The sequence below is a fragment of the Micropterus salmoides genome, unplaced genomic scaffold (assembly GCF_014851395.1).
Source record: "Micropterus salmoides isolate LMB-PRFRI ecotype aquatic unplaced genomic scaffold, ASM1485139v1 Ms_hic_scaffold_14, whole genome shotgun sequence".
Taxonomy (NCBI): Eukaryota; Metazoa; Chordata; class Actinopteri; order Centrarchiformes; family Centrarchidae; genus Micropterus; species Micropterus salmoides.
In genome coordinates, this window is record NW_024040485.1 from 24981386 (window position 1) to 25006825 (window position 25440).

Consider the following 25440-nt stretch of genomic DNA (forward strand, 5'->3'; position numbering starts at 1 on the left):
TGTTTATCACCATAACAAACCATCGATGTTAAGACATTCAAGTGGAAGGCTAACTATTCACAGGACTATGAACACCATGCACAAGTATAATTAGTTGTATTAATTTCTATGTATTTCGGTATATTGTCTCCGAATTACCATAATATGATGGTGAATGGGGTCCAAGAGAGTGTGGAAATGCCTGCATTGAGTGCCAACAAGGTCATTTTGGCTTTCAGATGATGTGTTCTTCCTACATTGTGAGTAAAGACCCAGAATAGCCCTATAAAGATAGTAAGGAGAACCCATTGCAGGATAACAAGTGCAGTAGCAATAATCCAACATTTAAAACAAATGATGTTATCACTGAGACTAAATGTGATTTTTTAAATGAAAATATGAACATTGACGTTTTTTTATGACAGGGGAACTAATCACGCACACCTGTGCAATCTTAAATCACCCTCTGACTGTTGATCAGCCCTGCATTAGAGGTGTCTGTGCCCGGGCCTGCACTCCTATGTGAGATGCACACTGAGAGCCAATGTGGAGGTAACCGTGGTCACTGTTTCCCAGAGGACCGTCTGGCGGCGAGGGCCATTAATTATAAGAGACAGGGAGACAGACAGCTAGCTTGCTAACCAGAAAGACAGACAGTACCGCAGAGAGCGCAGACAGGCCTGACAGGAGCAGGCCCCGACAATACAAAGAAAGGAGGAAGAGCAGCACGCACGGCCAAGAAAAATAATCCTCCCCCTGTAGCGACTAGCCTACAGCTATCTGCACTGCCCCGCTTCTCCTCTTGCCAGTGGACTAGGAGTAGCCTAAATACATTCAGGGATAATAACCCTTTGTCATAAGAGAAAGAAACGCGATTTGCGACGGAGATAAATAATTGAAAAAAATGCGGCTGTCCGACTGCGCATCCCTGGGAGTGAATAGGGAAATGCTGCGCCAGTGTCCCGGCTGAGAGACGGAGCCGATCTTGCCCAACATAAGCTCCTGAGTTTTTTCCCCCCTTGTCATTCCACAATATCGCTGCCAAAAATCATCGTTTCAAACATGGTAAGTAGTTTTGTGTTATATTTAAAGGGATTGTGTCGGCGACGAGCGGCCTGTGGGGGAAATGCACATCCGGGACTGTATTTTTTGTAGAAGTCATAATATTTTATGAATCATAACTTGTTATGATGTGGGAGCGCGCGTGGCGTGCAACAGGTCGCCGTACAGTAGCGGGGACGCGCATCTCACCGCCTTATTTTGCGCTTGTTTCTAAACATTGGTGTTAACACGTCCGACCGTCGCTTACGCGAACATATTGGCAAGATGGCACGAAAAATACGAATGCGATCGTAGCACAATAGAGTTCTGGTTAAAAAAGCAATGATTTTCTCTGTTTCAAAACTATTTTGAGTTATCGCTTCTTTCTCTCTGACAAAATATTATCGATTAGGCTGGCAGTGACTCAAATGTTTATAGCCTAATTATTTTCTTTTTAATCATTTTATAGCCCATTGTTCAGAAATCACTGCTGGCTTTGCATCGAAAAGTGTCCTTAGGCCCACTTCAGAAATTACAAAGGCTAAGTCCGGTGTTAAACAGTCTTTTAGTTTGTATTAAATTAATAGGACGCCCACTGTCCAACAAACGAAGGCCATGGCTATTTTAAATCACTGAGACACAAATCATTAGGCTACTTGATTTCACAATTGCCTTGTGAGGAACTAAAACATTCAGACTTTGTAGGCTATCAAACATCGGATGCATTTTATTATTCTATCCAAGCCTGAGAGAGACAGAGAGGCGGTGGGGGTGTTGAGGTGGGTGTCACAGGGCTCGGGTGAAAAATTATTTTCCTCCTCACACTGGCTGTGTATTTCTTTCATTACCTCTCTCCACGTGGTCAGCAGTCGGGATGAGGGTGAAAAGGGAGCATTGTGCCTACAGTCAGTGGCCTTATGTGTTGGAGAGGCTCTGAGAGGGTGATGTTCACTCAGCTGTGCTCCCTCAACGCCATTGTTGCAAATTCCGCCTCATTTCAGCCGCTCTGTTTACTGAGCTCACACAGGAGCCTGTTGGAGAGGCGGCGTGGGCACCGTGAAATCTCATACACATAGGCTACCACACACCTTGAATACAGTGTGCGACAAGATGGCCTGCCTGTGACACAGTAGGTTTGGTTTAATGTAAAAAAAGATGATGCAGGCTACAAAAAAAAACCAACCTCGAAATATTTTGGCGCCAGCGTTGGCTTTTGCACCCACCTGTGCACACAGTTTCCACACACGGTTAGATTTAGACTAAATTTTATATAGACTCACAGGCCTATCAGTAATCGAAAGCCCAGGCAAGGGCCATTATGTGATTAACTTGAGCGCCAGTGTAGGAGGGTTTACTAAAGGGAGGCAGTGGACTCTTGGCTCAAAAGAAGGGGTGTACACTCGCCATTTGAATGCAAAGTAGTGGATGAACAAGTGAGCTGTGTGTGTGTGCGCGCGCGCGCGCGGAATGAAGGAGGGCCAACGGTGAGTTTTGAGAAAAGGAAGACTTGTCTAGAGAAGCTGTCACATGGCACTTTAGTTCTGTTTTTCTTTCTCTGCACCACAATGCCACCAACGTGGACACGCTTTATTTAGACTTATCAACCCGGACCATCCATTGTCACATTTTTGGAGATGATACTTTAGTTTTTCTCTTTTCCCTTAAGTAATTTAGATACCTACTTTTTTCAGTGTGCAGGGAGACAGAATAAAAGTTGTGTGTTGGCCAATGCGCCCCTGCGTCGGTCCCATCCTGCAGAAGCATGTCCCGTCGGAAACAGAAACGACCCCAGCAGCTTATGAGCCTGACCCTCGGTGCCTGTCGGATACTTGAGCATGGTGAGAAATGGACTATCAAATCAATACTGGTTATTTAGTAAGATTTGATTAACATTGGTTGGGAAGTTTAGACTTAAAAAAAGTAACTTTTCCTCAACATGCAAAGATTGTGTCACTTTATGGTTCCATGTTATTATATTATGTTATCATTTTGTCATTCTAACGCAGGTAACGTTTGACATGGGAATGTCCAACCTCATATAAATAGCAGTTTTGGGCTTTGAACAGAAATTTTATTATGGAGTTAAGGGGCTTTTGTGACTTTTTAAAATTATGTTTAAGTACTTTAAATGGTTTCTTACCAGAATAATTACACAGTTCAATCTCTTAAACTTTCATTTGAAAGGTAGACATATTTAGGTGCATGTTACACTGGCAAACTGGAAAATTGTTGCAGGAATTATCGGCCTAGAGAGTATTTAATTCATTCTCTTTGCAGCCATTACCTGCTTTATTTGCCCTGTAAAACCCAAATGTCTTCACTCCTCATCACTGCCAGGTTCAAAGACACAGGCCACCCAGAATAAGGGCATGTTCAGTAAATCCCCAGAAAAACATCTGTGAAAAAGAACATATAAAATGTGAACAAAAAGCAAGATACAGGTGTGGAGATGAGAAGGTCAAGGAAAAGGAAACTTTGCGAAGCACTGTATAAGGTGTTCTAACTGCAATAGCATTAGACCCCATTGTCTCCTTTAAGCTTTGTTGCTGGGCACTGAAGCATGAACATACCCATGAAGAAGTGTGTATGTGACAGCTTGTGTGTGGTTGCAGGCAAGTGTGTGTATTTGTCTGTCCGTCCACTCCAGTTACAGGAATAGGGCCCACATTGTGTCATAAAATTGTAGCTCTCAAGCAAAAGACACTAAGTTCTGTATGTGTTTGCGTGTGCATGAGCAACCCTGTGCATACAAAGTGTCCACCTTTTTTGTGTCTTTGCATTGACAGGTATGCTGCGTGAATGTGCTTTCACCTCTGTCCCTCTGGGCATTTCTGGCCTAAGTTAGCTTGTTAATGGTCTGTGAGTCATCATGTCTGTCTGCAGGGCTGTTTGTTTTCTTTGCACGCCACCTCTCTTCCTCCGCCTGGCCCTAAACTGTATCAGGAATGTGACCTCAGAGTGTTAAGGTCAAGTCTGCCAGCCAATCAGGCACCTACTACAGCGTCCAGTACCCAACCAGGATCCTAACCCTTAGAACCCCAGTTGGGCTGCTGGGGGAAGGGCTCTTAAGGAGATGAAAGAAAGACAGATTGAATGGAGGAAGAAAGGAAGAGAGAGAGGCATGGATGGAAGAGTGTCTTAGTGTGTGAATGTGGCTTCTTTTTATGGGGGGGTGAGGTAAAGTCCATTGTCTTGTTCGTGTTGCCCTGGAAACAAGGTAGGCTGCTCGACGGGTGAGCAGTGTATTCTTGCAGATCAGTGGAATCTGTGTGTGTGTGTGTGTGTGTGTGTATTTATTTGTGTGTGTGTGTGTGTGTGTGGCAACAGCAGTGGGGAGGCTGCTGTTGATGAGGATAGACAGGATAATGATGAAAAGAAAGCAGTGGTGGATGATAAGGTAGTGGAAATTAAACAGAGGTTTAAAGTCACCTTTTAGATAACTGAATTCTTCCATTTCCTAGACAGTAAGTAGCCAACTAACATTATGTACTTTTCAGTGTTGGTTGTTTTTATAAGTTAAAACATGGATTTTTACTTTATTTAATTTTATTTAGTTTAAAAAAAAAGCTATGTTATAAACTATTGTAAACCATTAAGTAGTGTAGTGATTATTTTGTTACCAATAACGATAATAAAATAACATTTAGATTTTCTTCTTTCAATTTCCCTAGATGACAACTTGGCAGTGAAGTCACAATCCTTTCCATTTATCCTGGATTCTCCCTTGTGCTCTCAATCCTCCTCTCTTCAAAGCTCCCAGCTGCCCCTCGCACTCCGTTCATCTCTCAAGGGCTCTCAGACCCCTTCACTACCCACTGAGGGTCCACCGCTATCCTCCTCATCGAGCCAGCCCCTCAAAGACCCACAGCCTTCCCTCTCTCCTGACTTCCCTTATTCTTCTCTCTCTTCCCAAACACAACATCTACCTGCCCTTCAACTGTCAACGTCTGACTGCAATCCTACATCTTCTACAAGTGCCCTCATCCATCCTTCCCGAAGCGCACACATGGCCTCTCCCAAGTTAGGGCTGTCGGCCACTACCACCACCTCTTCTTCCTCCTCATCATCCTCTGCCTCCTTATGTCCTCCACCTCATCCTGGAAGCCCTAGCCGTGTGCCTGAGGGCCCCCCAAGTCCTGTTACTCCAACTCCCAGCCCAGGAGTGACATCTGCCTCAGCTGCACCCTCTAGGGCCCAACTGAGCATTGCCCTGATCCTGGAGGAGCTGCGGGTGCTGCAGCAAAGGCAGATCCACCAGATGCAGATAACAGAAGAGATCTGTAGACAGGTGCTACGCCTCGGTGGAGCCTCCTATACCATAGACACACCTTCCCAGCACATCCTCTCTCCTCTGCCTCAGCTCTGTTTGGAAGGCAGCAAAAGGGCAGCCAGCCCAACTACTCAGCCAACTACACCTCAGCCTTCCACCTCAGTGGCTCCTCTCCTGGCATGTTTCTCCTCCCTGCTCCCTTCTCAGGCAGCCAACAAACCCACAAAGCCAAGCAGTTCCTTGTCTCAAATCCTGCAACCCCACAATCCCCAGATCGAAGGGACGGGAGGGACTGCAGGGGCTCATGGTTATCTGAGGGTGAGTTCCCGATCCTCAGCTCCCTCCACCTCTTCCTCTGCGGCCATCTCCATGGCTTCCTCCACATATCCGCTAGCCCTGTCTTTAGCTCTGCCCAACCGTTATCTTCATGAGAAATCTCCAAATACTACTTCAGTGAGTGGGCACAGTGGCCGGTCCTTCCTAAACTCATCCCTCCCCACATCCATATCTATGGTCCCAAACACCCAACATGCTCTGCAATCTGTCTCTGGAGTAGCAGACTCTTCCTCTGCATCCAGCTCCACCACTGCTGGCCGCCTCCAACATGCCTGCCGCTTTTGTGGAAAAATGTTCAGCAGTGACTCTTCCCTACAGATACATCTACGCTCCCACACAGGGGAACGACCCTACCAGTGTCCAGTGTGCCTCAGCCGCTTCACCACACGAGGCAACCTCAAGGTACACTTCTTACGCCATCGTGAGCAAAACCCAGAGCTCTCACTGTCACTCCTGCCTCCTTCTTTGTTTGGGGTGGCATTAGGGGCCACTGGGGGATCAGATATGGGACAGACCATGAGCAGTGGCAGCAGCATGAGTGGCATGAATATGATGCAGAAGAAGCCAAAAAGCAGGCCTGAGGATGAAACATGTGGAGATCATTTGGAGGTCGGTGGTTCCAGCACTGGCTTTTCTCTGGGGCCCTCTACCCCTTCTACACTACCCCTGGCCCCTAGTGTGGATCTGGCTTTGATTTCCCACTCTCTCCTACAGCTCAATAGGGCTGCAGCTGTAGCCGCTGCAGCCTCCATCACCTCTGGCTCATCCCACTCGTCATCCTCCTCTTCAGCCTCCACCTCTTCTCTGGCTACCTCTCTCCTCTCCAACCCTTCCTTGTCTTCATCTTCCACCATCACAGAGTTATTCAAGGGTGCCAAGCAGCAGCACTTTGATGAGAACACTCCCCCTCATGCCCCAATGCTTTCTTCTGCAGCCTACTCCCAGCTAGCCCACCTGCCTAAGCTCCTTTTCCCATCTGTCTCCACTTCTTCCACTACCCCTGCTGCACACTCTTCCCTCTACAACCATCCAGCATTAGGCTTGCTACGCACCCCGCTACCCTCTACTCCAGGCTCCCATCAACTTGCTTCTTCTAGTCGTTCTCAGCTTTCTTTCCCTTTCTCTTCCTTTCCTAAAGTCCCAGGTGCACCTGCCACCACTCCACCCTCCCTGCCTTCCTCCATGGCTAGCTCCACTCCTACATCTGAAACCTCCAAGCTACAGAGGCTGGTGGAGAAGTTAGAGAAGGCACCTCCCCGCTCTTCTTCTCCATGGACTTCTTCCTCTATGCTGGAGATGTTGTCTAGCAGTACCACTACTTCTTCAGCAAGTCCAGCCAACAGTCGTTTCACAAATGCCAGCACCTCTACCACATATGTCATGGCGTCCCCACCATCTTCGACTCTTGTCTCTACATCTGTTTCAGACTTCACCCGTGAGATGGTTGCTGCCCTAGGCATGAGTGCCAATGGAGCTAGAGCCATGGCAGGGGGGCTGCTACCATCACTAAGCATTACAGGTCCAGCTGGCAACCTGACAACCAATCAGTGTGGGGTGTGTCTCCGGGTGCTGAGCTGTCCCAGAGCGCTGCGTCTGCACCAGGCTACACACCTTGGAGAACGCCCTTTTCCGTGTAAGATATGTGGCAGATCCTTCTCTACCAAAGGCAGCCTGCGGTCACATCTGGCCACCCATCATGCCCGACCACCCAATGCACGTGTCCAGAATTCTTGCCCACTGTGCCAGCGTAAATTTACTAATGCCCTAGTGCTCCAGCACCACATCCGTATGCACCTTGGTGGACAGTTGCCCACAGATGGCACAGAGGATTCTGCACATGAGATACCAGCTGAATCTGTCACACCCTTGTCTCAATCTCAGTCCACCGACCCTAATACTGCCTCTATTAAAACACCTCCTCTAGCAGGCCACTCTAAGAGCCCAGCCCCGAGCTCACAATTTCAAACTCCAACAGCTGGCTCGGTCTCTGGCAGTACGAAATCAGTTGAATTCACCAAAACTCCCAGCAAGTCTGGGTCCTCCAGCCCAGAACTCATCCCTCCCTCTGACCTTAGCCCTGACCCCTTCATGAATCCCACCACACAAACTCCACCACCAAGCAGTGTAGACCCCCCTGTCCTTTGTGTCAGTGCCCCCTTGCCAGCCTCCCAGCAGACAGATCAAGCTTCCTCAGTTGGCGAAGACAACAAAGTTGAACAACAAGCCACTGTCAATATCCACCTTCCTAAATCCACTTCTTCACCAATTTCATCCACTGTTACTAAAACCACAGTGTCCTCTGATGCTATGGTAGTGGACTGTGGAGAGGATGAAGCATCTATGTCCGCTGATGCCTTCCTTGGCTCCAGATCAAACCTGGAGGACTTACAAAGCACACCTGCCCTTGGTGCCCCCTTTCCTTACAACTGTCCCATTACTTCCCCGAACCCCATACTGAGTCAAGATGTTCTTAATGTTGATGCAGCACCAACCATGGAATCAGACTCTGTCTCCCCAAGGACCCAATCACCAGAACCCATGGAAGAAGACAAAGATCAGTCTGCCCCACCAGCAACACCAAAGCAAGATCAAGTGACTGTGCCTGACAAGGACCCCAAAAGTATGTCAACTCTGGAGAATGCTGACACTATTGGTGCTGAAGTTAGGGGTGCATCACAGAGAGCTGCCACATTTGTAAGGGAGACACGTCAGAGCTTTCATTTTGGCTTATATGGGAGGGAGAACCGGGTGGAAGATGTGAAGATTAGTGGATTGGCTCCAAGTGAAGCACTGGATGCTTCTGTCCCCATCAGCCTTGCCCCAACCCTCCCATCTCCAATGTCTCGTCCTGAGAAGAAGACCTATTGCTGTGCTGAATGTGGAAAAGAGTATGCAAGTCGCAGTGGACTGAAGGTGAAGAAAAAATGTTTTTATATAAAAAGAACTATTGATGTAGGGATATGTTGGCAGAGTATTTGTTGTTGTGCAAAGCTTTTTCAGGAGGTTTAAATTTATATCTTGCAAGGGACTAATATTTCTTTACAATAACCATCTTCATCATGGAAATTGGCACTGTGTTGAAGTATTAGGCCATACAAATCTATCCTTGTGCACCATAAAAAGAAAAACTGCATGCTCCACTCAACTGTCGGACTAAACTACCCGTGGATTTTACTCTACGCCACATTATATTGGGTATGCTTGATAGTTATACCTAGCCTAACTCTAACTCTTTGTCTCCAGGGGCACATGAAGCACCATGGTGTGGTTACCAAAACAACACGTCCACCAGCCCGGACTAGTCGTTCTTCCACTGACCAACTTCCTCCTTCTACATCTTTGACTTCCTTGAACATTCCTGCCACCAGGAGCTCAGCAGGCTTCTGGAACCAGTACCAAGCCTTCCTCAACACCAGTAACGAGCCAATTGATGACCCAATCGCTGGCAGCCAAGGAGAGAGTGAGTCAGCCCAGTCTGCTAAATCAGATCGATCTCAGATGGATCCAAGAACCCCTAACGAAGCTGGGGAAGAATCTAGTGAAGGGTCATAACTCGAGTCAGCGTGATGGGTTGGATAATATTCTGGTGTTTGCAATCAATGTTTACCTTTTGGTGGAACTGTATGGGCATTTGCGTAGTACTTCTTCCTTAACACATTTCAAGTAGCTTGTCAGTTTGATAGAGTAAAATGTTTGTATGTGTAAGTTGTGAGTCAATCAGCTTGGTCTTGTGTTTTAAAAAAAAACAAAACAAAAAAAAAAGAGACCACTATTGTACAAATAAGGGTGAGAATATTCAAGAAGTAACAAAGTGAGTCCAGTTTTGCTGGATTGAATAAAAAGTGACACTACCTTTGTCTGGCTGAAGTTGTTAATAGTTTGATGCACATTCTAACAAAAAGAATATCCCTGTTGTATCAGTGTTTCATATCAGACCTGGGTCAAATAGTTACAATTTTTAGTTTTTACTTACCAAGCCCAAATAGGTGAGGTTTACCACATTCGAACAAATTTGATATAATCAGCTGTGTTGTGCCATGTATCAAATCTGATTCAACTGGCACCAAAGGAGGCCCATGCTAACCAAAAGAAGAGTTCTCCGCAAATGCTTCCTGACCTAGGTCTGTTTCATATCTAAAAGATTCTTCCCTTTAGTTAAAGAGGGAACTGATATAATTGAGGAAATTAGGAAGCAAAACTTTGTTTTGCTTCCTAATTGTTTTTAATTTCCAAAAAACAAAGTTTTGCTTCCTAATTTACCTAACTTTGATTTTGCAAGAGTAAGCAAGGCCAACAAATTGAATGTGTTTATGTGGAGAATATTAAGTGTTTTGTCCCCCATCTTGTGGTTCAGATAAACTACTCACTCATGTCATTGTGGTTTACTTTTCACTATATTGTCCTGTCAAACCAGAAGCACAGCTGCAGTGTTTGTGAACCCAGTGAGGACATGGTTTTGTGTGTGACCTTTGACCTTCAGCTTTGTGAATATTATGATTGTTGTTGTAGTCCAAAAGTAATATCTGTAACACTTTCTCAGTTACTAAAACTCTAAGTTACTATATATATCTATCAAATGTCTGTCTGTTTGTTGTGAGCTGTACTTCCTGTATCCATATTAAAAACCAATTTGGAAAAACTAAATCTTGCTCAGCCATGTTTAAAGGAATTTTACGCAACAAAATGTTGTAACTGGTGTACTGGCTTTTTGCCGTAAACACAGCATGTATACATGCTCGTAGGTATTTGTGTGTCCATGATCCCTCACAGTCACATGTCATTGATCTCTGCTCTCTGCCAAGACAATCAAAGCTCCCCTCTCTTGTGGCATCAACCGAGAGGACAAGGGGAATGGAGGAGGCCAGATATCTTTCCTCAGCCATAGCCAGAACAGCAGTCGAGCTACAGTATGTGTACACATAAGGCTGGTTACAAGTCTTCAACAATTTCTCTGTGTATGTATCTATACATGTGTCTCATGCATGTACACACATAGTTGTTAATAAGTATCATGCCCACAGCAGCCACCCTATCTAATGTGAAATCTAGAGGTGCCATTACGACAAACATGAGGGCTACCACATGCATGCCAATGAGCACATCTGTCAATCGACAATTGGCAGTGGTGGGACGTAACTGTGCAAAAAGTACTTTACTTAAGTACTTGTACTTAACTTGAGCATTTTCTTTTGATGCTACTTAAAACTACTCCACTCCAATTCAGAGGAAATGTATGTACTTTTTTTTTAACTACTTACTTGATAGCTTTAGCTACTTTTTGTAAGAAAATGCCAAACATTTTATGGTTCCAGATTCTCAAATGTGAGGATCTGCTTCTTTTCCATTTAATTATTTTATTCCCTTTTCATTTAGTTTTAATCATATTGGTTGGACAAAACGCATAATGAAAATAATCATCAATAAAATATTCATTAGTGGCAAGCCTATACCAACTACAACAGTAAAATGTTGCTTGCATATTAATACACAAATAATAATCTAATGATATACTATATAAAAGGATCTGAATAGTTTCTCCACCACTGGCACAATGTAGCCTGCAGTCATGATCTGGAAACCAGACAATCACGGTCTTCACAAAGGTAGAGAACAGATTTTTTTCCTCTTAAAGACAGCAGAAAGCAAGCAAGACAAAATAATCCAAGTTCAATGTAAGGCATGGATGTACAGTAGGTTATATACCTCACCTGACATATTACTGTTTAAATGTATGTGAAACATGTGCATTAGAGGGCGCAATTCCCCCTTTTAAACAGTTTAGTACTGCATATTGCACTGTACAGTTAGGGGCTTTTGTGCAGCATACATTCAGAATCAGTGTGAGATAGAAGTATTAATTTGTTCTATGTAAAATACATGACAGTAAGGATAGCCAGTAATAAACTAATAATAGCCTAAATTAAAACCTAAACAGTAACACTACGAAAATGACAGCATGACAATATGTGGTTTTGGCCTTGATCTTGAAAAGAAATGTAAGTGGAAAAACAAATTTTAAGGTGGCAGAAATGTCGTAACAAATGGATGAATTGTATGATAAGGTGAAACCATATTTCTATGGTGAGAGCAGATGACCATATGATAAATCACCCTAATGCCTAATGCCACCCTAAAAATTTCGCTATAGAAACTTCCAAGTCAGGTGTAGCTCCGTACTTTGTTGAATTTATCATTCAGCTAAGTGTTTGTGATCTCTTCTCTGTTAATAATAACAGCATCGTGAACATAAGGACAGTCCAAGGGTAAGAGCAAACCGTGCAAAGTCTGAGGTCACCAAGTTGATTCCTGCGCTCCATGTCGGGGGGCGGGCTGATTTAGGAGTGGGAGGTTTACAGTTCTCTACTTTCCAGCTAAAGGTCTCCGGGGAGTATCAAACTACCACGTCTGCAGCGCGGAGAGAGGAGAAGACTAAAGGGGATCAAAATAACCCGACTGGAAGATAGGGAAGGGGTGACAGCGAGGAGTTAAGACTGCTTCGTGAAAACAAAGTCGATTGCAACATCTGGAGCAAAGCGCCAGCTGAATTTGGACATAAAATACGCGCAGCCTGCAGCCCCTGACCCCCCTTCCGACTTCCTGCTTCCAGTAACGTCCGATAATTTGGTTAAAATTCACCAAAACGCGAGAAGAATGCACAAACTGGACAAATACCTCTCGTGTCTTAAGTAGCTTAAGTGGTAGCCAAAGTTGCAGAGACGCACAGCTGCATATCTTCGGGAAACTCCTTTTGTGCTCTCGAACACGGAAATTCATTTATGGGATACGTCTTTTCACAGATAATGTTTTGACAGCTAGCAAGTGAAGACTGCGCGTATCTGTCCGTTTTTGTTTTTGAATTGTTTTTTGGAGAGTCAAGTGATGGCACCAGAGCTCAAATCGCTTGTCCGACTGCTGCTGCTGGCGGTGGTGTGGGAGCTGAGCGCGCAGGGAGCGACGGAGCGACAAATCAATCCAGAGGTGAGAAATAAAGCCAGAGGTGATGAACAAGTCACAAAATAAATGAAGAATAGCAGAATGAGGCACACAGATATACAACAGATTATTATAACCTGATAAATCTAGAGTTGAAGAATAAAGCCAAACAATTATGTGATTTAAAAAAAAATGATATAAAATGATAGGATAAGGAAATACATTTAGAGTTTAGAAAGATTTAAATCATGAGTGACTGAGTAATAGATTGTAGCCTCATATAAAAGAGTGAAGGATCTTTCCTGCTTCTAATTTCAATGATTTTCTGATTTCACAAAAAAAAAAAAAAAAAATCTGATTGTTAAAACATGGCACCCTTGTGTGTTGTAATTTCAACAGTTGCCTGTTGTTGGCCATGCAGGGACATGGGAAGGGCTTTGACCCTGGGTTAGAGGAAGCAGCCCATAATGATGATAGCGCTTGTGAAAACACTGAGAAACGCTGAGAGGGCAAAAGCAGGAGAGCAAGAGAAAAAGCAAATGAGGAGAAATGCATGAGCTTGTATTGTGGTCAGGGAAGAGACAGAGGTAACTTTTGTGGGAATGTAGGGGGGGACTGATAGTTGTGGGTGCAGTTACATTGAGAGGGATGTGGGGATGTAATTGTTGACATCTGTCCTGAGTTATGGCTCAGCAGACAGGGGGGAGGTGGGTTTTACAATCTGAGAGGCTCTGCAGCTTCTCAGCCATGGTCAGTTGTGGAAAAACACTGTAGTGTGAACTCTAACTCTGTGCATTAAATACTTCCCAGTGGGTTATCAAAGAATAACCTACTGAGATGAGGTAGCTGGTCTAAGTAGTGTTGTAGATCTGGCAAGACTTTGTGGAGTTTTTTCCTGTTCTGCTGTGTCTGCAGTATCAGCATCCTCCAACCCCACAGCCAGTGGAGCATTAGGAAGTTCTGTGTTAATGTTGCAGGAAGTGACATTGTTATGATACCCCTACACACCTGCTTCCTTCACTACCATGAGTAAATACTCTGTGTGTGTGTGTGTGTGTGTGTGTGTGTGTGTGTGTGTGTGTGTGTGTGTGTGTGGTGTATGTGAGATTTTGTGGACACACAAAAGCAGAGAAGCCTAAATGATTTTGGTAGGTACAGCGCCTCCAGTCTCTCTAATCACTGTATCCTGCCTATGGCCTATGTAATTATAATTCCAGCTGTGCTAGTGGAATAAAATTGAGTTAACTTCATTGACCTACATAAGACCGTCAACTTAAAGGCACACTCTGTGATTCAGATTTAAACAGAAGAGCTGGCCTAGCACCACAATTCAAAACCCAAGGTTGGACCCTGCTACCACTTAAAAACGTTATTATTGAAATACAATTAAATCTAAGTTATTCGTATTTTGCTGCGAAAGGATTGTTTCCATCAGTAATACTTGTAAACACAAGGATTATATATAAGAGTAAAGGAGAAATACACAAAAATATACATTTTTCTCAATAAATTTAAGTCTTAAATGACATATGTTAAAGTAATTTATATTATTTAATATATATTCAAAGGAGCAGATATCTAATGGCTCAACCAGCAGCAGTAGTGGGGAGGCAAATTTAAAGAGATTTCTTTAATCAAGCTTTAGATGTGGTGACAATGAGATGGTTAATTGTTGAAAAATGATGCAACACAAAGTGCAAAATCCAAGTAAATTAGGTATAAATTAAATAAAAATTATAATGATATGAACACAGTAATACTTTCACTTAAATTTACATTGCTGACTCCCTTTTGATGCTATTGGCGAGATAAACTCAAAATATTAATTGTGGCAAGTAATTCTTAACAACATACGCTAAACAATGAGATAAATTAGATGAGACTCAACATGTTTGCCAGATCAAGCACTTAAAACTACCTCTAAGACATTTTTCTTGTATCAGCAAGTCTGAGAATACAAAAGGTAGTCACACTTGATATATATATATAGTCATATTTTGCATGTAATTGATCTGGGTGGAAGACAGCAAAAGTGAAACAGTAACCACTCATGAATGTAAAATTGAAACATGGAGATGAGCTACAAGTCAGTTGTTACTTTGGAAATAGGTTGAGTCATAAAAAGTCCTTTCATTTTGAGTTGATCAAAATAACAAACAGAACGCATTGAACATATCTAATGTCTACATAAGAGGAAGTGAAACTTTTAGCTACAATATAAGTAACAGTGATTTTTATGGTCATAAAGTCCCGGAAGGTCTTTATGTAGAAAGACTCAAGTTTCTGTGGAAATTTGCTCCAAAGTGCAAGGGAATAGGCTTGGCCCAAAGTTTTCTGGAAAGTATGTTTGTTCATTAAGTTTATATTCATTTAGTGATTCACCTCCTCTGTTTTTATTAACGTTTTTATAAACTCACTGCTTCCTCTGCCTTTAGTTACATCATTCAAACAGGGGATGTGTGTGATCCCACATGTTGCCTCAACAAACCCACAAGTCACCGGTATCAGTCTACAGTTTGGGTATTGTGTAGGATGTTTGTGTTTTAATTAACAATAAGTCAGAGGACAGAGACAGGACGTGGGCAGTGGGTTTTTTATTTAGCCACTACAACACCTTGGTGTATCAGCACCCACCTGCCTGTGACAAACACACATACACATCCTCTCTTAAATGCGCACAGATCTTTTCCTATGCATGCACACACAGAAATGGCTACAAGCTGAGGTCATTCACAGCAAAGGAAGATAAATGGACTTGGAATGAATGAGATGATGAAAGCAAAGCAGAGAAGACAGTGAGGAGGCTGTAGATGACTAGAAAGGGAGGCATTGTGGTGATGGGAGTAATGCAATCTGGGAAATGGACAGTTGGAAAAAAGAAGCAATTATCCAGTTGAATAGGACAGGATGTAAATCATAGCTGCCATGCACATATTCTGTATGAATTTAGGTCCTTTTCCTTCTGATCAGAACAAGAACAAGCACTAATTTAAGATTATTCAGATTGGTTAAAATGGTAACTTTACACCAGTCCCATGCTGATGTTTTATTTGTAATTTAGAGGAAAGAAAGGAAGGAAGGAAGGGTGCGTAGTTTTCAGACAAAGCCACATCCTAAAGATCACCAGTGGGTGGCCTGAGGGCAGCCACCCTGAGGAAAGGTAGGACGTGTTACAGGAAATAAGGTAATATGCAAAGTCATTACCTCATTTCCTGTTCATAAAGGAAGCGAGTAATGAGCCAAATTTTGGGGAAATTTTTCTAATTTTTCCTGGAGATAAATCCTGCCATCGACATATGCTTGGGATTGACTTATTGCACAAATGACATTGGCAGATATGTGTGTTTTTCCACTCACTTGTCACCGGGTGTTATTGTTGTTGGCTGGAGAAATGGTTGTTTTAATAGACAGCAGCTGGGGAATTACATTGGCACACGCACATTTAAAGACCTTTCTACATGTGGAGCTCCTGGCCAGAGGGTTTGGCAAGGGTATAAATGCTTTCCTAAATGAACAGCGTTAGCATAGGGCAAATGTGCATATAGCAAGAAAGAATATAAAAAGTTTGATTTAAAGGTGTACCTACATACAAATTTCCTCACACACAAACACACACAATCACACGCTAACAGCCAATGACAAGCTGTTGCAAGTGAAGTGGGAGTAATAATTTTATACGTTTATGACATCTGACATAATACTGCAGCTCTCTGGACAGAATGAGTGGATGTGTAATAAGGAGCTGTGTGTGTGCTATATACCCCAGTATGCTTCAGTTGGACTCCCATCGCTGTTGACCAGACTTTCTTTCCATTGGCTCTCACCAAACGGAACAACTGACTCTCTTTCTTTCTTTTCTGAAATGCAATCCCTCCTTCTCCCTCTCTCATCCTATGCAAAACGAGTGCTCTTCCTCCTGACATCCATAGCAACCGTTGTTTGATTCTTGTAGATCTTCCATTAAACAATAAATCCACATCACTGCATAGGAACGAGCTCCGCCCTTTACGTCAAAATCCCAAATCTGGCTTCCTAAAAGTACCTTTGCTCTGTGCTTCTTATGTCTGTGCGTTGTTAAAAATCAAGGGATTAAGAGTGACTTTAACACAATAATGTTTCCATGCATCTGTTTTAAGTATTCCATGTCACTAATTCCCAACCAGGAAAGATTGTGGAGTAGCTCAACTAATAAAACCCCCCTGAAATTATGATTTGAATAATAATCATATTGAGTTGGTTGTAATATATGAACAACTGGGTTTAATAGTGCTGGAAAACCTTTTAGCAAGAAAGCAGAGCAGTTTAAACAGTTAGCTAAGCGTGATGGATAAATGATTTCAATTGAAAGCTAAAAGTAATGGATAAACAGTTGAAATAGTTAGCTTAAAGTAATAGAAAAATAATTTAAATCATGGGTTGTCAATGAAAGGGTGTCCAAGTTCATAGGAGAGGGCTGTAGGTGTACATTACATTATATTTATTTAGTGGATACTTTTATCCAAAGGGGCATACAATAAGTGCATTCACCTGTGTGGGTATAACCCAAAAATTGCAAGAATTGTGAAAGAACATCAACTCCATCAAATATACTGAACTACTTCAAGTGCTAAATTTAGAAAGAATAAGAGTTTTTTAATTTGGGGCTAAGGTGTAGTCTGTGTACAACAGACCGAAAAGGTTGGGAACCACTGCTCTACATCAAAAGGCTGTATTAGCATGGGCTGTCATCTCCTATGCCACTGTAAATAGTGACCATTTCCTCTTCCTGCTACTACTTTAGTTATTCACCCCATTAGTGTGGTCAAAAATAGCAGAGTGCGACGATGAATAAGACTCTGTCAAGTCACCTGAAGGAGCCATGAAAGAGGTGTGGGAGCCTTAAAGTTACAACAAATGTTCAGTGTCACCTAACAACAGTCTTTTGACTGAGCTGAGAGCAAAGAAAACATAGTTGATATCTAATAGAGAAGAATAAGGTTTCAAGTCAAATCAAGCCTTAAACACCCGTTTTCTTATATTCACAGTCCAATTCCAATACATCCAATTCTGAGATGCTAAAGTTTGTGTTTGACTTTCCCGCTCATGTGGATGTACTGTAACAGTGGCAAACAGTGAGTCTTTATGTGTCCACTGGAGCTCCGTGGGTGAGTCACAACCAGAAAGGGCTCATTCAAGGGTGAAGTCTAAACAGTGAGACCTCCATGTCTCACTGGACAGACAGACAGAGAGGGAGAGATTAGACCTTCATGGGCCTCCAAAATGCCATTCCGCCATTCACTCCTGCCCAAACTCACACAAGTATAGGCATGCGTAAATATAAACCTACTAACCTGAGCACTTATTCTGATAGTCAGTGTCAGCACCACTTGCATACATTTTCTCTGTACTGCACATCATTACTAGAAAAATGCTGAAACAAGGCGGTAAACATGCTTTGACTTCATTGTATTTAGCAACTTTTAGCAGCAGATAGGCAATACAGCAATAATTGAGTGGCTCGGGGTGTGGTTGTTCATAAGTATTTACCCTCAAGTCTCTGGGTTTTCCATAAGAGAGGGATGAGGGAGAGGAGAGGAGAAGGGGCGGAGTGACGAGGCGAAGACAGAGACATGGATGTTGGGGGAAGAGACTTTGAGGTTTGGATGCAATGAGGAAGAAATTCCCAGTTAAATTACTGACTGACGCTGCTGCTCAACTAGAGGCACCGGCTGAGGTTACCCAAGGCCTGAGTCTCACCCTGGGACACTCCCTATCTTTCTCTCTTCTCTCTCTCAATTCTCTTCTCTGCACAAACACCAACTATGCCTATGGTTTTTAATCCAAAACAAATTCACAGATCACATTAAATTACGTCAATCAATCAAGGGCTAGCATATTTTTGACAGGTAACCTCCACAGTTGAGCCCATACTATATCTAAACAATAAAACACAACCTAAAAGTGCATTACAAGCTCACAAAGTGACTGTGTACAGCACTGCACTCACAATAGCCTCAGTGTTATTTTTCAGCCCTAGTTTGAGAGGGAAAGAGTTTAGGAGAAGCTGTGTGGGAGAGGTGCGGAGCAAAGCCGCTGGCACAGGTCCAGATTACAAACCAGCACCGCAGTGAAATAGGTTTCCAGGGGGAAAGTAAGGTCAAGCTCAGAACTCAGTGCTCATCATAAGTGCTTGAAGAGCTTCAAACGAATACTTTTCGGTTATAAGTTTCCCAATCTGCACTGAAACTCAAACAAATAGTTACAGAATAACTTCAATATAGAAACTGAAGTTAGTCTTTTGCACTTTGAGGGGGATTTCCTTGTTCAGTTTCTGTCTTGCAGAGTTTTTGTTCAAAACTGAACTATCTTTGTCTGGAGCTTTTTTTGGGCATGTTGAGTTTAGTTTCACTTAACTATGGTCCTCACCGGAGAGCCTAATGTTGATGGTTGAATAGCTTAGACATTAAATGGAGACATGCCAGGTGCTTGAAATGATGTTGCTCCGTCTGTTCAAAAATCCAGATACCAGAACACAGAAAGACATTATTCAAGAGCTCATTTTTATTGTCAGTGAGGAATGTGTTTTTCCAGCAGTCGCATAAAAACATCCTGAACTTGTAGTCCCTGTTACTTCATAATCAACATCATACTTAAGAGTACCTCTACCCTGGTTCAGCTCTGATAAACAACACAAATCAGCTGAGATATGACTTTCCGTGTCTGTTTCTAATTTAACCTTTTCTTTCTCTTCTGGATACCGAGAATGGTGTTTATTTGGTTTCATTTTGCAATATTACTCATGAGTCATACTGTTGTCTCCTTCTTGCTTTGCTTTAAAGTCATGGCTGCAGCAGTATGGGTACCTGCCTCCAGGAGACTTGAGGACCCACTCCCTCCGCTCCCCTCACTCGGTCTCCTCAGCCATCGCTGCCATGCAGAGGTTCTATGGCCTCACTGTCTCCGGCACCTTTGACACCAACACCATTGAGTGAGCACCTTCAAACAGATTTATTTCACATGTTGTGAAAGTACAACATCCAAACAGGGTTGCCTTCAATTCAATATTCAAATTAAAAGTAGTATTTATTACCTTACTTTGAGTGGACTATGTCTTGTCCTTGGCAGGGCCATGAAGAGACCACGCTGTGGCGTGCCAGATAAATTTGGTGCCGAGCTAAAGAGCAACCTAAGGAGGAAGCGCTATGCCATCCAAGGCCTGAAGTGGAACAAGAATGACATCACTTTCTCGTAAGTCAACAAATCTACAGAGGGTTGACTGAACAGTACGTAAAGCTATTTCACGTTATGATTGTTTTGCTTAATTTTTTCTTCGTACCCAAATAACCAATGTGAGAAAACCCAAAGTGATGAGGTAACTACTGATGAACTGAAATGGTATTCCTATAAATAGTAAATAACTCCATGTCCCCCCCCCCCCATCTCCACACACAATTACACACACTTCAGTATACAGAACTACACTCCTAAGGTGGGTGAGTACGAGACCCACGAGGCCATCAGGAAGGCCTTCAGGGTGTGGGAGAGCGTCACCCCGCTTCGTTTCCGGGAAATCCCATACAGTTACATACGGGACAAGGTGGAGGAGTTTGCCGACATCATGCTCTTCTTCGCCGAGGGTTTCCACGGTGACAGCAGCCCATTCGATGGCGAGGGGGGCTTTCTGGCACATGCCTATTTCCCTGGTAACGGCATCGGTGGGGACACCCACTTTGATTCAGCTGAGCCATGGACAATTGGAAACCGGGATCTGTTAGGTGAGGGTCTGTTGAATCTATGTTGAAAGTGACATTTTAATAAATGAGGGATTTTTTTCGTTAGTGATTCCCTTAAAGCTGATGACACAAATATTGGGAGTTACTTTGCATGTTGGGAGCCAGGACTCTTAATTTTGCTGCTGTGAGCAAAACACGAGCATTAACAGGTTCAGTCTTGTGTTGGTAGTCTGTACATTTGAGGGAGTGAATGTCCTGGGTTATGTTGATACTGCAGAAATGAAGAAGTATTTATTTTTGGATTGTCAGCTGTTTGAGTCAGACACATCTTCACATGACCTGCGGATAATTTTATTTTTTTTAACTTTTTTAACTTTTTTTGCATGCATTTGAGTCACAAAAAAATAAGGAAACAGCAATATTTACTCCTTATCCATCAGTACTCATTGTCAGATCAGCATGAGATCACACTCCTTCATTTCAAGTTTCTCCTATGCTTTTATTTATTTGACAAAAAAATCATTAAATGGTGTTTTGGTGTTGAAACTGTTTCAGGTAATGATATATTCCTGGTTGCCGTGCATGAACTGGGGCATGCTCTGGGTCTGGAGCACTCTAATGACCCTTCAGCCATCATGGCTCCCTTCTACCAGTGGATGGACACCGATAACTTCATACTTCCTGATGACGATCGCAGAGGTGTACAGCAACTTTATGGTGCGTTATGGAAAATTTACTATCAAAAACACTGTCAAAAAAGAAAGAGTTCTGTCTTTTGGTTTTGGAAGCAAAAAGACTTAAGCGATACACCAACAGAAATCTTTCCAATAATGCGTCTTGTGCCACTTTTGTTCCAAGCCCTTTATGTTTTTCTTGATTTTTTGTTTGTGTAGTTCTTGGTACTCTTATTTTCTCTTTGCTGTCTGCTGCAACAATAACCTAGTTTGTCCATGGGAGATCACTGAGTTTCATTTGATCTAACAGGATCAGCATTAGATTTTGTGTAAAGAAAATTATTTCCATATATCCTTGTTCACATAGGGTCTGGATCAGGCCCTCAGCCCCCTCTGGTAACACCCCGTACGCCGAATCACAATCCTGAGCCCACATATTCACCAGACAAGCCTCGCTTTGGCCCCAACATCTGTGATGGACACTTTGACACCATCGCCATCCTGAGAGGAGAAATGTTTGTGTTCAAGGTAAACCAACACAACCTTGTCAGACTTTTGATTTGACAGTTTGTCTAGCAGGCTGCTAATAAATCTCTTTTCTCCTTCAGGATAAATGGTTCTGGAGGGTACGTAACAACCATGTTCTGGATGGATATCCCATGCCGATTGGTCACTTTTGGAGGGGATTGCCCACTCATGTCACTGCTGCTTTTGAAAGGGAAGATGGGAAATTTGCTTTCTTTAAAGGTATATCTGAATTTAATATATAGACAGAACTTGAAAAAGAGTTCCCTTTTAAAAGCAATCATCTTCAAACAGGCGACATCTTGCAGTTATCTCATATGTTTTCTTACTCATGTTTCTGTGTCTGTGTCTCCTCTCTGCCTTTCTCTCTCTTCAGGGGACAGGTATTGGGTGTTCACTGAATCAATTCTAGATTCCGGTTACCCTAAGAGTCTTAAAGAAATGGGCACAGGGATTCCCAAAGATCGGATAGATGCTGCTCTCTTCTACACCCCCACTGGACAGACATTTTTCTTCAGAGCAAACAAGTTAGTCATCTTCCCTGTGTGTGTGTGTGGGTGTATCACATCCAACAACAAAACTGTGCTCAACTTTCTAAACTACTGATTCCAAAGAAAAAACATTTGCGTCACCACCACCAAAAGATATGTTATTAACTTTAAAGCCTCCCTATATTTACACCATTTTGTGAAGAGTTGGGTAAAATGTCAGTGATTACAATGCAAACAGCCACCTACATAAGCAAAGTCCTTGACAAGTGTATGCTTTAATTTATAAAATAAAATAAAATAAAACTGAGATTGCACACACCCCAAGACCAGACAACTCTGTCTTAGTCTTTTCTGTCCTAATCTGGCTGTTGGAATAGTTAACACCGGTCAATCTGCCATATTTCTTCAGAAGCAACATACATTTTGTGGTATGCCTAGTGGTTTAGTTCAGAAGCAACACACACACACACACACTGAATCAGAGTTTTTGGGGTCAAGAGCAAGTCATGTTTCAAGTAATTTGAGAAAAGTCCACATAAAGTCTAAATTTTGTCAGAACAAGTCTCAAGTCAAATCCTTTAGGATCAGACCAAGTCAGGTCATATGTCATTCAAAACAACTCCAAGTCAAGTCACAAGTCTTTCAGAGCAAGCTAAGTCAAACCTCAAGTCCTGTAGGCCAGGTGCAAGTCAAGTAGCAAATGTATTAGGCCAAAAAAAGTCAGAACATGTCTAAAATGCCTTCTTAAGTCTTTTAGGGCAAGTCTAAATCAAGTCTCAAGAGTATAAAGTCAAGTCTAAAATATTTATGGTAAAGTCAAGGACTAGACTCAAGTCATTTGAGACAAGTTCAAGTCAAGTGTCAAATATTTAAGGGCAAGTGAAAGTCAAGTCTTGCATTAGTCAGAACAAGCTTTTAGTCTTTTAGGGCAAGTCTGATTTAGTCTGAATTCATTCAAGATATGTCAAGTCTCAAGTCAGTTATCAACTCCTTTAGGGGATGTCCAAGTCCAACTATTGAGTAATTCAAGACAAGTCTGAGTCTCAAATCTTTTAGCGCAAATCCAAGTCAAGTATTGAGTCTTCATAATTAAAGTGCAAGTCAAGAGTCTTTTGGGGCTCTCGGTGTAACCATTAACTCATCACAGCTGTTCCTCTCTTTACCTTTTCCCTCTAACTCTTCGTTTAGGTATTACCGTTTTAATGAAGAATCACAAACCGTTGACGATGGCTATCCAAAACCTATTAGTGTGTGGCAGGGAGTGCCTGACAACATCAAGGCAGCCTTCATGAGCAAAGATCAAGGTAAGGGCAATGTGTTTGACATTACCTAGATTATTTTCTCACATCTTAGTATGGACCAATTCTTGTAGAAGTTGCTTTTCCTTTCAGTAAAGTTTTGTTTCTCACATTTCTTTCTTCCACTGCTCAGCGTACACGTATTTCTACAAAGCCAACAAATACTGGAAGTTCAACAACCAGGTAATGCGTGTAGAGCCGGGATACCCCAAATCAGCCCTTCGTGACTGGATGGGATGCCCCAATGAAGACCCCAAGACTGATGGAGGAAGAGGTGGAGGCGGACACGACAAGGACAAGGAGAGGGAGAAGGAGAAGGACAGGGAGCGGGAGGATAAGGACAGAACTAGAGATAGAGAAAGGGACAGAGAAAGGGAGAAGGAGACGGACAAAGAGCAAGAGGAGGTGATTATTATTGAAGTGGATAAGGATGAAGGGGTAGGTGGTGGCATTGGAGCAGCGGCGGTGGTGGTACCACTGTTCCTGTTAGTATGTGTGATTGCGACGCTGGCAGCCCTGGTGTTTTTCCGCCGCTACGGTACCCCACGCCGACTCCTCTACTGCCAACGATCTTTACTGGACAAGGTGTAGACAGAGGAGGAGGGGAGGGAGAGAGGAGAGAAAGACAGGGAGAGAAAGAGAAAAAAAGTGGAAGGAGATGTTGAATTATGGATAGTAAGAGCAGGCGAGAAAGAGATAAAACTGGAGAAAGAGCAGAAGGAAAAGCACCAGACTTGCATTTTAAAATATTCTTACCACTGCTAGATTCCTTTTGCTCTATCTCTCAACCACTCCATCCTTCCATTTATTTTTCTCCCTCTTCTGACTCTGCCACACTCCTCGTTACTGACGCCAGCTCATTGCTGTTTGTTTTAGCTTTTTTCAATGTCTTATTATGTCTTATTTTTAGTTTTTATCAGTGGTCAGTGTTTGTGTCCTTGTGAATTTCTGCTTCAAACCTGCATCTTCATGGCGCCCATTCTAGCATGTTCCTTCAAGTAAGCAAAGAACGCGTTTGATCGCTCGTTCCTCCCCCTTGTTAACTTGCACACACATTTGGAAACCACAGTGGCATAGTCATTGTGTTTTTTTATCTTCCAGTAAAGTAACATGTCAGAGCCCGTATGGACCATAAAAGGGAAACATTAGCTGAAGTCCTCATGAAGCACAAGATACAGTCATCTGAGTAAAGCAATAAACACAACTGTCTTTTCCTTTTTATATCAGTGTCTTTAGTGCTGATTATTATTATAAATGATGTTATCATTATTATTATGACTATTACTATTATTGTTGTTCTCCGTGTAAAGAATGTTTTTTTGTACATTGTCATTAAAAGGTCCTGCTGGACAGTGACATACAGTTTTGAAAGTGGCCTTAATTTTATATATGTGGGGACAGTGAATGGGGAAGGGGGTTATGTATTCTTGAAACTTGATTGTTTTTTTGTTTTTGTTTTTACCTTGAATCCATCTCAAATGAAAATAAATTGAAGATCTAAAAATGACTCCTTTTTGTCATGGTACTTGTTTACAGTTTTCAAATCATGGTGCTACATTAGTCAGGGGTTATAAGCAGTTTAACAACAATGATAATGATTCTAGTGATAATGACAATAATGATAATGATCGAGTTTTCCTAATGAGATTGTGTGTGTTCTTACTCATATCTTTAAGCTTTTCTTACAAAATAAAGTCATTTCAAAAGGCTTTCTGTGCTTTGATTTTCACTTAGTAAATCATTCACTTAATGTTTCTCCTTTTATATCATCTTTCTGTGATTTCCTTTTAGCTCTAGTGGAGCCACCCACTCCCTTTAATGTAGTAATATTTAAATTTAGGCCTAACTGCTTTCATATAATCCACCTCTTACATAGACTCCTCACCTTTACCTCTCATCCTGATCACAACGCTCTTCCATCTTCCCCAGTCTTCCTGGACCTCCAGGTTTCTTGCTCCCCAGCTGCACCACTCTGCATTACTGGGGCTCGAAAGCTGGCAGGCCAGAAACTGGGTCGGAAAATGCGGACTGCATCCAAAGCTTAAGTAGAAACAGGGATGAAGACGATTGTGTGAAGCCATTGCTGCACAGCAGGAAAACATATCTCAGCTATACAGTTAGAGAGACACAGTGTGTGTGTTCTTGTGTTTCCATACTTATGAGGACCAAAACTCCTTCACT

At 42.6% G+C, this 25440-nt stretch overlaps 2 protein-coding genes across 2 annotated transcripts; both read left to right on the forward strand.

Annotated features, from left to right (window-relative positions):
* The first annotated feature begins 483 nt into the window (after positions 1–483).
* Positions 484–10270, forward strand: sall2 (spalt-like transcription factor 2). Its single transcript, XM_038718720.1, has 4 exons — positions 484–1044; positions 2712–2858; positions 4692–8539; positions 8870–10270. The coding sequence occupies exons 2-4, from the start codon at positions 2783–2785 to the stop codon at positions 9176–9178; spliced, it is 4233 nt and encodes a 1410-aa protein (XP_038574648.1). The 5' UTR covers positions 484–1044; positions 2712–2782; the 3' UTR covers positions 9179–10270.
* A 1721-nt stretch (positions 10271–11991) lies between these two features.
* Positions 11992–24766, forward strand: mmp14b (matrix metallopeptidase 14b (membrane-inserted)). Its single transcript, XM_038718722.1, has 10 exons — positions 11992–12604; positions 19378–19526; positions 19664–19786; positions 20006–20313; positions 20827–20988; positions 21313–21473; positions 21554–21692; positions 21847–21997; positions 23150–23265; positions 23393–24766. The coding sequence occupies exons 1-10, from the start codon at positions 12506–12508 to the stop codon at positions 23848–23850; spliced, it is 1866 nt and encodes a 621-aa protein (XP_038574650.1). The 5' UTR covers positions 11992–12505; the 3' UTR covers positions 23851–24766.
* Positions 24767–25440: the final 674 nt, after the last annotated feature.